Here is a 13,269-nt window from a genome sequence, read left to right as displayed (position 1 = left end):
TAATTGGTATTGAACTAAATCACATATCTTTAAAATCACTAATCAAATTTAATTGTTAATCGTATTTTCGAGATAAACAAATACATTAATACGTAAGATTTTTCTACTTTCCGAAAAAAAAAATTAAACTTATTATTTTTATAAAAGTTTAAAATAAGACCGTCCGCGTAATTTGAATAGACCTCGTCTTTTTCAACTAAAGCAACCAATAGGAATGAAACTGCACATAACAAGTAAGGAAAAAGACTTAAAGCAAAGACTTTGAGTCTTCCCCTTCATTTCTATGCCCTACAATGCGTCTGATTATGTCTTGAGAGCAATTATAATTCTTGAATTGTGCCTTTATTCAGCTGAGAAAAAGAAAGGAAGATGGCGGATGTAGTGTTGAAATTTGTAGTAGAAAACCTGCTGGCGATAATAAAAGAAACTTGGAAACTGATTGGCGGCGCAAAGGAAGATTGTGCACAACTGCTGGAAGAAGTTGATAGCTTAAAGGCATTCCTAGAGGATGCTGCACACTATCGTCAAAGCAACAGCAAACAATGGAAACATTTCGTCAACAAAGTTCAAGTTATTGTATATAAAGCTGAGGATCTCATTGATAAGCTCCATATTCAAGCAAAACAGCACCAAGAGAAATACAGAGTTTTGACGAACTACGCCAAAACCGTCAAGGAATGTGTAATAAACATCAAAGCTGTATTAGACAAGGTGAAGAAAATTCGGGAAGAAAATCAACATGCTTTTCAGGCAAAGCCAATGCTCCATTTTCAGCAGGAAATTGTTGCCCATGGGTCACAGGTATGCCCGGAACAACCTAGATTTGTGAATTTAATTTCTTTTGCAATTATCTATCATTTTCGTATTTACCTTATTCTAGGAAATAAGTATTACACCCTCCGTTTTAATTTAGATGATTAATTTTACTTGTCACAAAGTTTAAGAAAAGAGAAAATATTTTTGGAATATGTGGTCCTGAAACCTCCAGCGGCAAAAACTTTGTAGGACTATAATATTTCTCACTAATGATAAAGTGAGCAATTAAAATAAAAAATTATTATGAAAAGAATTCATCTTAATAGGCATCGAGTGTAATTGTTTTTCTTCCATGGTTGTGACTATTATTTTGGTTATATTTGAGGAGTCGGGTCATCATTTTGAATGAAAAAAATGTAAAAAAAATCCGGAATCCTTTGCATTTCCTTAAATAACCTTAGAGTATTCAATGCTTAGAAACTTTATAACCATGGACTAGATCTATCAAAGTAATGTGATAAACTTTATTGCTTTAATTTGAGTACAATAAAGCAACATCTATTTAACCAACAAGGGTTATTGTGGAGTGTTAAGTATTCCTTCATCATTAACCAAAGGTCTCGTGTTCTATTCCCTGGGTATGAAATCGCCTTTGTTAGGGAGCGCTTTACCCCCTAATGAGGGATTTCTCGACGCGAATCCGGATTTAGTCAGGCCTCAATATGGGTACCAGACACCGGATGAAAAACCAAAAAATAAAAAAAGCAACAACTATTTTACCTGGTCCTTACGACGTACTTTAGATTTGATATACCTTTTCAAATAATTAAAACAACCATCACAAATATATCAAAGTAAAATGATGATGCTAAATTGACAAGAAAATCACAATTTGGTAATCTGGGATGAAAAACCTATAGTTAAGTATCAGACATTCGAAATAGTTGACAAGAGCTTTAGATATTCAAGACTGAATAGTTTGGTGAAAAAGTAATAATTATTTGGAGGCGAGTTCAAACAATCGCCTACGTTGTAAAGCATTTGCGAAAACATGTTTTCTCACCCGGACAATTTTATGTTGTATTTTCAAGAGGCATATCAAAGAAATGAAGAGAACATAGTTTCTAGACATGTCAGAACAAACTAAAGCGACATAAGGGAACATTTAACAAACTTAATTAAGTTAATTATTTTTGCAGGTTCAAATGTTTATTTAAGTATTATCTTTCGTACAAAGCACGCATATAGAAACTAGTTTAATTAAAGAACTGTGAATATATTTGTTTCACCTTTTGTATTTTTGGATTGTGCATTTTGCAACACAAAAAATTAAGATGGTCTATTTGTTATTGTTAAGTATCCCTATTGCAGAGAAAATAAGTTAGTTATGGACAATCCTCCCTCCTTAAGCCCAAAGGTCTATTTCTGGTAATATCATAAATTTAAAGTCTATTTTTAATATCCAAACCATTTTTGATGATCTTAGAAGGAGATTTTGCTGGAAGAGACCGAAGTTGTTGGCTTCGATGAGGAAGCGGAAACAGTGATCAAACGACTCGTTGAAGGAACGGATGATTTAGATGCTATTCCTGTGGTGGGCTTGCCCGGACTTGGCAAAACCACACTGGCATTAAAAATCTATAAAGATTCTCAGATTTCCTATCATTTTTACACGACTATTTGGATAAAGGTAGGCCTGCAATACAAACTAACAGAGGTGTTTCTTAGCATTCTGAAAGTGTTCACAAAACTAACTAAAGAACATCAAGATATGAATGTGAATGATTTGGCCAAGATAATACGTGAGTTCATTTCCAAAGGAGGTAAATGTCTCATTGTCTTGGACGATGTGTGGGAGCCAAACGTCGTGCATGCTATCAAAGAAGCTTTCCCGAAAAATAAAAAAGGTCATCGAATCATGATCACCACTCGTGACGCAAGTGTTGCTAGATATGCCAATGCTCATCCTCATTCGTTGAAATTTCTTAAAGACGAGGAAAGTTTCCAATTGTTGGAAAATAGAGTTTTTGGAAGTAATGTTAGGTGTCCTGAAGAGTTGATAGCACGTGGAAAAAGTATTGCAAAACAATGTAGTGGAGTGCCACTTGCTGTAGTGGTAATTGCAGGAGCTCTAAGAGGACGTACAAGCGAAAGATGGTGGCAAATGGTTAAGGACAATGTAGGAAATCACCTTATAAATAAAGATGACCCTGAAAGCTGTTTGAAATATGTGGAAATGAGTTACATTCATCTACCCGAGAAGATGAAGGCGTGCTTTCTGTATTGTGGTGCCTTTCCACAAGGCTTTGAAATTCCTGCTTGGAAGTTGATTCGCTTGTGGATTTCAGAGGGATTGATTAACTCCGAACTAAATGCCACCCTCGAGGAAATGGCAGAGCAATACTTGAACGAACTTATTAACAGGAATTTAGTGATGGTAATGCAGAAAAGGGTTGATGGACTAGTAAAAACATGTCGTATTCACGACATGTTGCACCAGTTCTGCAAAATGGAGGCTAAAAATGAAGGTTTTTTCCAAGAAGTATGTGAAAAAACCGATCAGCCTGGTCTTTCTATACCAGATCTAGATACTTCTCGTCGATTGCTTATTCAACTCTCTCTTTTGGAAGCTTTTATCTCCAAAGAACCATTTGCTGAGCATGTTAGGTCTTTCTTATGTTTTTCCAAAAAACATAAAGGAAGTGAGCAGCTTAGTGACATTCGACTCCTCCACAAAGCATTTCCACTGGTTAGGGTCTTGGACGTTGAATCCCTCGATTTTAGTTTCTCAAGTCGTTTTAAAGAGCTATATCATTTGAGGTACATTGCTATCTCAGGTAACTATGCAAACCTTCCTGCATACGTTGGTAAGTTTTGGAATTTACAAACTCTTATACTTAATACAAAGGCGTCCACCATTGAGATAAAAGCAGACATATGGAACATGCTACAGTTGAGGCATCTGCACACCAACGTCCCTGCAAAATTGACATCCCCTGCTACCCAAACAACGTACGGATCGTCTTGCCTACAAACTCTTTCTAAAGTCGCACCAGGTAGTTGCGGAGAAGATGTGCTCGTAAGGGCTTGTAATCTCAAAAAAGTGAGTATTCAAGGGGAAATGGCTGAATTTTTGGAAACTAACAAGGGTGGGTTCAGAAACTTTGCAAAGCTAAAGTTTTTGGAACATTTGAAGTTGTTGAATGACTTTGGCAGGTCCATGAGAAAAGTTGTTCAACTTCCTCCAGCATTCGCCGAGCATCTGCAAAAACTGAATAAGCTAACTTTGTCAAATACAAAGTTTCCTTGGAGTGATGCAAATATACTAGCGCGGTTGGAATGTCTTGAGGTCCTAAAGCTGAAAGAAAATGCATTTAGCGGGACGACCTGGGATTTAGATATTGGAGGCTGTTTTAGCCAACTCAAGGTATTGTTCATTCAAAGAGCAGACTTGGAGATTTGGAAGGCTTCAGATCTTTCATTCCAAAGACTTAAGTGTCTTGTTCTTATATCCTGTGATAAGCTTGAGGTTGTGCCATTTGAGCTGGCTGGTGTAAGTAGCCTTCAACAGATGACGCTGGAAAACACAAACAAGGCAATCAAATCTGCAAAAGCAATCGAATGCAGAAAGAGAGAGCTGATACAAGAATCTAAAAAACGCAAATTTGGAATGGAGATCTGTCAAGCTCCAGATAGTTCCAAATTCAAGCTCATGATATTTCCCCCTGAAACTTCAGATTGCAACGCCACATAGCAAAGTTGAAAAGGTTAGCAGAATTTATTTTGTTTCGTTTTCGTTATTGTTTTAACCAGTGTATGACTAGTACTAGTATAATATTTATGCTATTTTCATATGCTGGAAATTTGTCGGTAATCCTGGAAATAGCCTCTCTACCACTCCGGGATAGGGGTAAGGTTTGCGTACACTCTACCCTCCCCAGACTCCACTGGTGTGATTTTACTGATTTGTTGTTGTTGTATATACATATGCATGTCTATGTGATCCTTGGATACAAATCACGAGAATGTGTATTTGTTCTCGAATATGTCATTGAGAGGAAAAGGATTAAATCCTTTTAAGAAACAGAGCATTGTTTTGAGGGAGAGAAAGCGTGGTTGACAAACCAATCATCGGAGGCGACTGGAGTGCTTTCATCAAATGATTTAGATTGAAAACAAAACGGATTTCTATACTATAGTTATAATAATAGTAATGGTTTCAAAGTAGATAAATGATATCCAAAATCGATAGGTTTAAACGTCAGCGCGAAGGTTCAAGACTTAGCCGAGTGTTAGCGAAGCTAGATTCTCATAGCGAGGCGCTTCGAGTTAGCGAAGCGCTGTAGTAGCGCCGAAGCCCTATGTGTGCAGTAAACCCCCTACGGGCGGTCGTCCGTCGTCCTAAAGTAGTCCCCACGAAGCTTTCGGGAAGAGGGGTAGTCTTGTGTGTAAGCATAGCATTTCTGGTCGAACTCGCCCAACCCAACTTTTCCAGCAACATTTGTTTCGCCAAAATACCCAAAAAGCATCATCTATGATTGAGTTGCGAAAACTTCTGGATAGGTATCCTACATCTGAACCGAATTCTTTCTGGTTAAAGAATCTCTTTCTAGTTGCTCTGGAACCCTTCTAAATAGTCAGAGTGGGAACTCAAAAGTAAGAACTCTCTTTCCTGTCCAGTATTTTCAATCCAAGCCGAAATAGGAAAAGCCGCAAGCACCACTAGGCCCTCTCCAGGAAAATGGATATCTCCGGAAAAGATTTTAAGTTCAATTCGTTTTTTTTTTCTCTCCACCCGGACCAACCCACCGACTCGACTTCTTAGATTTAAGGTGATTTGTGTATCTACCCCAACGAAAAAAAGAGGGGGGAAATGCTACAAAAAGAACTATGTTAGATTTTTTAGTCTATCTATAAGAGGAGATCATATGAAAAACGTAACCACTCCACGTATTGCTTGACGTAAAACGGATAGTGGATTTGTTTCTGTCTTTTGTTGAAGACCATTAAGCTATTTCCGCCAGCTAGGGTAGTGGCGAAGCACTACTGAGCAATTCACGTATCACTTGATACGGACGACTTCTGTTTTTTCGCCGGACCGCACTGCTCAAGTAAGTGTACGACTCCGTATGAGGACCTCCTTCTCTTCTGCCCACTCTCCGTTCACATAGCTTTCTTGCCTCTTCCTCAATCCAGTAGCGAGATTTCAACGAGATATAAAATAGATTAGATTGGTACTAGGATTTTGCGATGTTTTTGGTATGTGTAGATATAGAATTCAACTTAATTTATTGATCATTACATATAATTCAATTAAGATATTGTATGAAAATATGATTTTTTCGATTCTCCTTTGAGAAAAGGAGCGCACAGCAATGAACCACGGCGAACCCTCAGACGACCTATCTAAGATTAGGGGGGATCCTCAGGGGAGATAGGGAAGAGGAGATTAGGATAGTCACTCCACTCCATAGATAGAGTTTTTATGTGATCGCAGCACCAAAAAGAAAGTCTGAATTTTCTACGGAAGCCGGTTACCGGAGCCGGAGTTCCAATTAGCAATAAGAGAAAAAGAAAAAAAGAAGTAAAATAAGCCTTAAAAGGCCAACTGGAATCTGCTCCCATGCTGCAAACAGTCAAATCTGAACTGAACCCTGTCGCTCTTCTTTCTTTCCTCGCGAGCAGGAAGCACACAGGAATCATTAAATCCTATAAATGATTGTTCGGATATATCGTAGAAATTTTTTGAAAGACAAGAATCAAACAACCGCCTACTTAATTCCGGCATTAAGCAAGTTCCTTCTTCTGCGAATCTCAGGGCAAACTATCTCTAGATGGCAAAGTGAAAAGTAGAATTGATCTGCGCAAAAATCAGTCATTCACAACCATGATGAAGGATTCCTCGAAAACTGGAATCCATTATTATGTGTAGATATTAGAAAGAGACTACATAAAACTACATCTATATGATACGTGTTCAATTTCGTATAATGTCCAATATGTATGTGTCTTTCATAATTATGTAATTCCTTAGACAAATATAGTAATTCATGAAATTCCTTAATAATTTTTCTCATTAAAATCCAATATAATTGCAACATGTCTCCTCTCTTTTCTTTCGTTGTTCGTCATTTACCATACGTGCTAATTTTCCTCTTTTCTACAGGAGAAATCAGGACAGTATTGACCTTGCTGTGAGCCTGGGGTCAAGAACAATTAGCTGGAATACTTGAAATGGTGTCAACGCATGCATTTCATGTTTACTGCAGTCCAATCATATGAATGCAATAAAGAAAATTAAAACCTGTTTGTCTTTTATTTCAATGTACATGAGGTTGTAACGCATGCATTACTGGGTATGTTGTTGTTGTTTGATGTAGAAAACTAATCTCTGAATTTCGTTGGGTTTTGTTGCATTTCGAGTTCCTGGATTCTCCTCTAGTTCCTCCATTACATTTTTATATAGGGCCACAAATGTCCATTAATGTGTAAATCCAAAGGCTCAGATTTAACTACCTTAATAACTAGTCTAACTGAACGAGAGCCTTGTGTAACTGGTAAAGTTGTTGCCATGTGACTACGAGGTCACAGGTTCGAGACGTGGAAATAGCTTTTGTATATGCAAATGACTTAGAACCTGTTGGACATAAGAAATTTTTCACTTTTTCCCCAAAAAATCACTTTTTTTCGAAATTGGTGTTTAGCTATAAATTTTTTAATTTTCACTTGAAGATGAAGTTTGAAATTTTTCGAAAATTTGAAAAACTTCAAAAACTGTTTTTCAAAATTTTTGCTCAGATCACTTACAAAACATCAAAAACAACACAAAATTATATTCATATCCAAACACAACTCTAATTTTCAATATCATTTTCTCTTGATTTTTTTTTACTTTTTTTGAAATTTTTACAATTCTTATGTCCAAACGCAATTTCTTGGAAAGATCCTTTTCAATATAGAGATATTGACGAGAAGTAAAAACCCCACTTTATTTTGACTTTGGATACCTAAGATAGTGTCAGCTTGTGTGACTTTGTCGCCACCAAATTTTGATTTAAACGATATGAGTTTTAAATTCAAAGTATTAATTAAACCCGTAATTATTTAGTAAAACTGTAAAAAGTCTTTCCCAAATACAATCGATCCTGTTTCACAAGATAACGAATATAGAAGTAATTTTCTAGTACTAACGATGCTTATAATTTCCATTTCAAAAAAAAGCAAAAAAAAAAAAAAAGTCACATAGTATTGAGTTGCAACTTCTAGGTGCCGAAGTTATGAATATTTTGAAATTTGAACGGACTTGTGTGTTGTCTAATTAAAAAGGAAAAAATTCAAAATTTTATACTGGTTTCCATTATTAACGTGAAAAAGAAACATAGCTTGTGTAATATATTAAAAGAAAAAGAATGTTACCTAATTGAGTCCAGCTCATAATAAGTTTATTAAATGACAAGCGTCAAAAATTTATTAAAGTTAAAAAGTGCACACACTTTTGTTGGATCGAGAATACAAATTTCTTAAAAACAAACAAATATTAGAGAAAATAACAAAAATTTTCCCTTATTGGGATATGTGTAAAATCCTTAGCATACTTTTGAGCAGTCTTGATCCTTTAAATTTATTAAAATTGAGAATTTTTCGTCTAACTCAAATATTAAAGCAAATTCTAATAGAAATTATGAAGAAAAAAAATTAGTAGGAACTCACATCGGAGGTGCACCTTTTACGATTTCTGCTATTTTTTGTCTAATTTTTTTGTTTCTTTTAAGGCGCAATTCTACTATTTTTAGTTTATTTATTGTATTTGGTGCAGTTTTTAGTGTTGCAATTGTTAGGATTTTAAGCAGACTTTTCTAGTGTTTCTCGTCAAATCATTTTTTCCGCGATTGCATTGAATCTAATAGCAGAATTTGCTACGATGAACCAAAAGTACACACTTTTAGTAAACTCAAATAACCAAAATATTCAAAACTATATTTAAGAAACTATTTTAATCCTGCCCCAAACATAAGTTAGGTCTGAACATAAGTTTTAAATTCTTGTTCAACGTGCAGGATTTTATTTTTTTTAGCTTCCTGATTGGGGGGTTAGGCTAGGATTGATTAATATAAACATAATTGTTTATTAATTAAATTTAATAATCCCAACCACAACTATGTATCATCACTTGTTTACTTCAGTTTCTCATTTACACCATCTTCTTTCCTATTCCTAACTCCTCTACTCCAAAACCATAAATTCAGAGCAATTAATCTTTTCTGCAGCGGCTTTTCTTAGTGCAAGGTGAGATTTTCTCTGCTTATGTCTATGTATGGATCCTATTTCTTGAACATTTTTTTTTAAAATTTATTGTAATGATTTTTATTCTTTTTAAAATCTCTTTAGTCTGATGTTTATGCTTTGCTAATGATTTTCTTTCCAAGAAACCCCCACCAGATCTAGAGAGGTAACTTGAATTTTATCCTTATAGTTTCTAATGAGGCCTTAAACAGTAGTACTATAGGCATAAAAATGAAAAGAAATTGGAAAAATGACATTGTATATATAGCCGCTATAAAAATAATAGTCAAAAAATATATAAAATTTATTTGTATAAATATACATTATGTATGTTATATACAAACATTATACAAATTTTATACTCTTTTTTTACTACCAAATATAAATAGTTTCTGGCATGAGCTAAAACTGATAATACCCAGAAAAAATTCGTTAAAACCCCAAAATAATGAACAATGATTGGTATATGTTGGTATCAACGAGATCTACCAAGATTACTTTTGGGTTTTTTTCACAAGAAATAAAACCAGATAGTACAGGTAGCTAAATTATAAAGATATTCATGTAACTTCTATATACTAGTAGAATAAAAGAAAATTTTAATCTATCCTGCTATCTACAATGTAATTACAGGTAATCATCCATAAAAAAAAAAAAACTAATTTAGTAGCCTTTTATTCAATTTCGAGGAGGTAAAATACTCATCCGTATGAGTCAAGAGTAAGGACCATATGTCCATATAAAGAATACGACGAGCATAAATACTTTTTATAATTTCTAGTAACTTTGGATGTCTTTTATTAGGAATTAGAGTATTATGCGACTTTTTTTTTCCAAATAATTACAAATTTAAAAAACTGATTATTTTGATCTATTAGAAATTTAGAAATGAAGAATTGGCCCTATAGTTCTTGAAAATAAATTTATAATTGACAACTAATGTCTTTAAGTGACAAAATTGAGTTAATATTTTATAATAAATAACTTAATATATAGAATAAAAATCGATAGTGACAATGTAAATCTGGTTCAAGTTGTCTTTCAACGAATTTGACTCTTAGTATTATATTATAACTAATTTTTATTCTATTTTCTAACTTCTTTCATTGTCAGAGTTCTTTCTTATGAAAACAAAATATGTAGTCTACGAGTTTTGTCAACTTAAAAAGTAATTTTTACTTTAAAAAGTCTCCTTCGTATAGTTCAATGAAAGATTATAATTCTGTGATAGGTAGGTTAGTATTTCGTCTTTGTGAAGAAAGAAATGATTCTTTTATCCCTCCTTGGAATAAAATAAATATGGCAGATAAAAAAGTTTCTGTACAGGGACAACATGGGAATCAAGAAGAAAAGGTACTTCATAAGATTTAATTTGAACATTACGCGACAACTCTTTGCCAATCGATCTAACATAGTAATATTTATTTCTAGCAGCCGAAGAGAGACAAAGCTAATTGACATGGAGAGCATTCAGGGTGGTGAAAGATCTCTTGCTCAGGCAACTGCTTCTACCAAACATAGTCTTCCATCAATGGAAGAGGAAGTCGTTGGTTTTGAGGATGATGCAAAAAGCATAATTCAACAATTGACCGGAGGAACAAAGGAACTAGATATTATCTCGATTGTTGGAATGCCAGGACTCGGCAAAACCACTTTGGCTAGAAAGGTGTTTAATTATTTTATTGATAATAGACACTTTGACGTTAGAGCATGGTGCTCTATTTCAAAAGAATATAGCTCGACGAAGGTGTTCTCTGAGATTCTTAAACAAGTTGTAGGCAGCATGAATGGTATAATAGATGAAGACATACCTCACGAGTTGCGAAAGAGTCTAATGCGCAAGAGATACCTCATCGTGTTAGACGATATATGGGAAGTTAAGGCATGGGAAGAGTTGCGATTATCTTTCCCACATGGTGAAGATGGAAGCAGAGTAGTGGTAACAACTCGAGATGAACAAGTGGTTAGGCAGCTTAAGCTCCACAGCGATCCATATTTTCTTCGATTTCTCACAGTGGATGAGAGCTGGGAATTACTCCAGAAGAAAGTTTTTCAAGGAGAAATCTGTCCACAAGAATTACTCGAAGCAGGATTGCGAGTTGCCAAAAACTGTAAAGGATTACCACTTGTGATTGTCTTGATTGCTGGGATTATTTCAAAGAAAAGGCAAGCCTCATTGTGGTTTAAGGTCGCAAATGAATTAAGTTCCCATGCTTTAGAAGATCAAAGCATGAAGATAATAGAATCAAGTTACGACCATCTGGAAGATCAATTAAAGGCTTGCCTTCTTTACATGGGATTGTTTCCAGAAGATTACAATTTTCCAGTTTATATTTTACTAAAGTTGTGGATGGCTGAAAATTTTGTACAGAATTCGGACACAGATAACTTGGAGGAAGCATATACAAATTTCTTGAATGATCTAGCGAGCAAAAGCCTTGTAATGGTTTCTAAAAGGAGAGACAATGGTGAGATAAAGTACTGCACTCTTCATGATGTAGTGCGTGAGTTTTGCTTGAGAAAACTTGCAAAAGAAAAGTATATGCAGGTCATAATCCCATATAATCCAGACCAATCTTTAGGTGCAAAGGAACCTCGATTATGTATGTATGTTCATGACGATCTGGCCAAGCAGTTGATGGAGCATGAATATTCATTGAATAAAATTCCAACGTTGGCGGAGTTGAGTGAAGTAGGATCTCTTGAGTTCATTGCTCATCCAAAACTCTGTAAATGGGACCTGAGTTTGACAAATCATGTCCTTTTACTTGATTGCATTAGACTTATTCGGGTGTTGGATTTGTCGAAGGTCTACTTGAATGTAGGTTATTGGGCTAGGGCAATGCAAGCAGTAACTCACTTGAGGTATCTTGCAATATGGACCGAAAAATTTGATTTCCGGTGGGTATCACACTTACTCGATCTACAAACTTTGCGGGTGGGGTGGCGGCCTAAGTCATTAGGACGTAAGATATCCCCTGCTGGTCTTTGGAAAATGCAGAAGCTAAGGCATGTGGATATCAAGGAAATTGAATTCAAATGGGAAGAGAATGATCGAGCAATTTTCGAAGAATCTTCACAAACTGTGTTACCGAACTTGAAGTCTTTCGGGAAATGCTGTATATATTTGGCTGATATGACTCCGGAGTTCTGGTGGAGATTTCCAAATATTGAACAACTCAAGCTCCACATTGTTGAACCGATTTTACCTATTTTACAACTGAATCTTGGAGAACTCCCACTTCAATCTCTCGAAGTGGGCTTCTCAGAAGACGTGCCTCACGTAAGAATCGGAAGGGGCAGCTGTATTGTTTTCCCCTCAAATCTAAAGGATTTGTCCATTCATAGAATTGTCCTAACAGAAAAAGTTGTTTCAAATATTGCAAGACTGCAAAATCTTGAGAGACTCAAACTACGTAGAATACACTTCAAGGATGAAGATATCAAATGTTGGGATGTAGGTGATTACAAGTTCCCAGCACTCAAATATTTGAACTTAAAAGTTGTTTATATGACCGAATGGCGCTCCTCAGAGGCATCCTTCCCCGTGCTAGAGAAACTGGTTATACGTCGTTGTGAGAAGCTTCAAGAGATCCCGTCTAGCTTCGCAGATATCCAAACACTGAAGTTGATCAGATTGACGGGCTGCATGAAGTCAGTTGAGGATTCAGCTCTCAACATTAAAAAAGAAGTAGAAGATATCACAGGATGTGACTCTCTCCAAGTTCAAGTTGATTTTAAAAATATGCCTCATGGAAGAAAAGATAACGATTTACGAATATTTAAAATTGTTGTTTATTAAAATTTTAAGTTCTGCTTATTCTGAAGTAATTTCTGTTAGGTGTTTGCCATAATTTTCTTACCATTTTTGGGTTTCCTATTTGTTGAAGGAAAAGGGGCAATATAATTACCTTAATTGAGTTTTCCTTTGTATAGAAGGAAATTATAATTCTCCTATATTTGGCTAGTCCTTTTTCTTGTAGGAAAAAGTTTGGAGTTCTATATATTGAAAATCCGTCCTTCTCATTCAGCAACATCCACAATGTAGCCATAGGGGGTTTGAGAGTCGTGTTTAGGGGGAGAACTTTACGGGACAAGTGTTAGTGATCCACTTGTAGTTTTCTCTTCGTGAGGTTGTTCTCTCGATATTTTGTACTCTCCTTTTATATAGTGGATTGCTCATCTCCGTTGTGGACGTAGGCCAGTTGACCGAACCACGTTAAATGTTTG

General features: G+C 35.4%; 2 protein-coding genes across 7 annotated transcripts; both read left to right on the top strand.

The window, feature by feature from the left end:
- Positions 1–220: 220 nt before the first annotated feature.
- Positions 221–7,178, top strand: LOC104227606 (putative late blight resistance protein homolog R1A-3). Its single transcript, XM_070162066.1, has 3 exons — positions 221–801; positions 2,243–4,523; positions 6,923–7,178. Exons 1-2 carry the CDS (start codon positions 370–372, stop codon positions 4,508–4,510), a joined length of 2,700 nt encoding a protein of 899 aa, XP_070018167.1. The 5' UTR covers positions 221–369; the 3' UTR covers positions 4,511–4,523; positions 6,923–7,178.
- Positions 7,179–8,885: 1,707 nt separating this feature from the next.
- On the top strand, positions 8,886–12,859 carry LOC104227678 (putative late blight resistance protein homolog R1B-16). Of its 6 annotated transcripts, XM_009780139.2 has the most exons (3): positions 8,887–9,042; positions 10,346–10,392; positions 10,471–12,859. In XM_009780139.2, exons 2-3 carry the CDS (start codon positions 10,373–10,375, stop codon positions 12,839–12,841), a joined length of 2,391 nt encoding a protein of 796 aa, XP_009778441.1. In that variant the 5' UTR covers positions 8,887–9,042; positions 10,346–10,372; the 3' UTR covers positions 12,842–12,859. The 6 variants fall into 6 exon arrangements, with proteins under 6 accessions (XP_070018186.1, XP_009778441.1, XP_009778636.1 ...); XM_070162085.1 differs by having other exon boundaries at positions 8,886–9,042; positions 10,346–12,859; XM_009780334.2 differs by lacking the exon at positions 10,346–10,392 and having other exon boundaries at positions 10,474–12,859.
- Positions 12,860–13,269: the final 410 nt, after the last annotated feature.

Source organism: Nicotiana sylvestris, chromosome 1, assembly GCF_000393655.2.
Source record: "Nicotiana sylvestris chromosome 1, ASM39365v2, whole genome shotgun sequence".
Taxonomy (NCBI): Eukaryota; Viridiplantae; Streptophyta; class Magnoliopsida; order Solanales; family Solanaceae; genus Nicotiana; species Nicotiana sylvestris.
The sequence above is the reverse complement of the archived record's forward strand: the minus strand, read 5'-3'. Positions and strand labels throughout refer to the sequence as shown.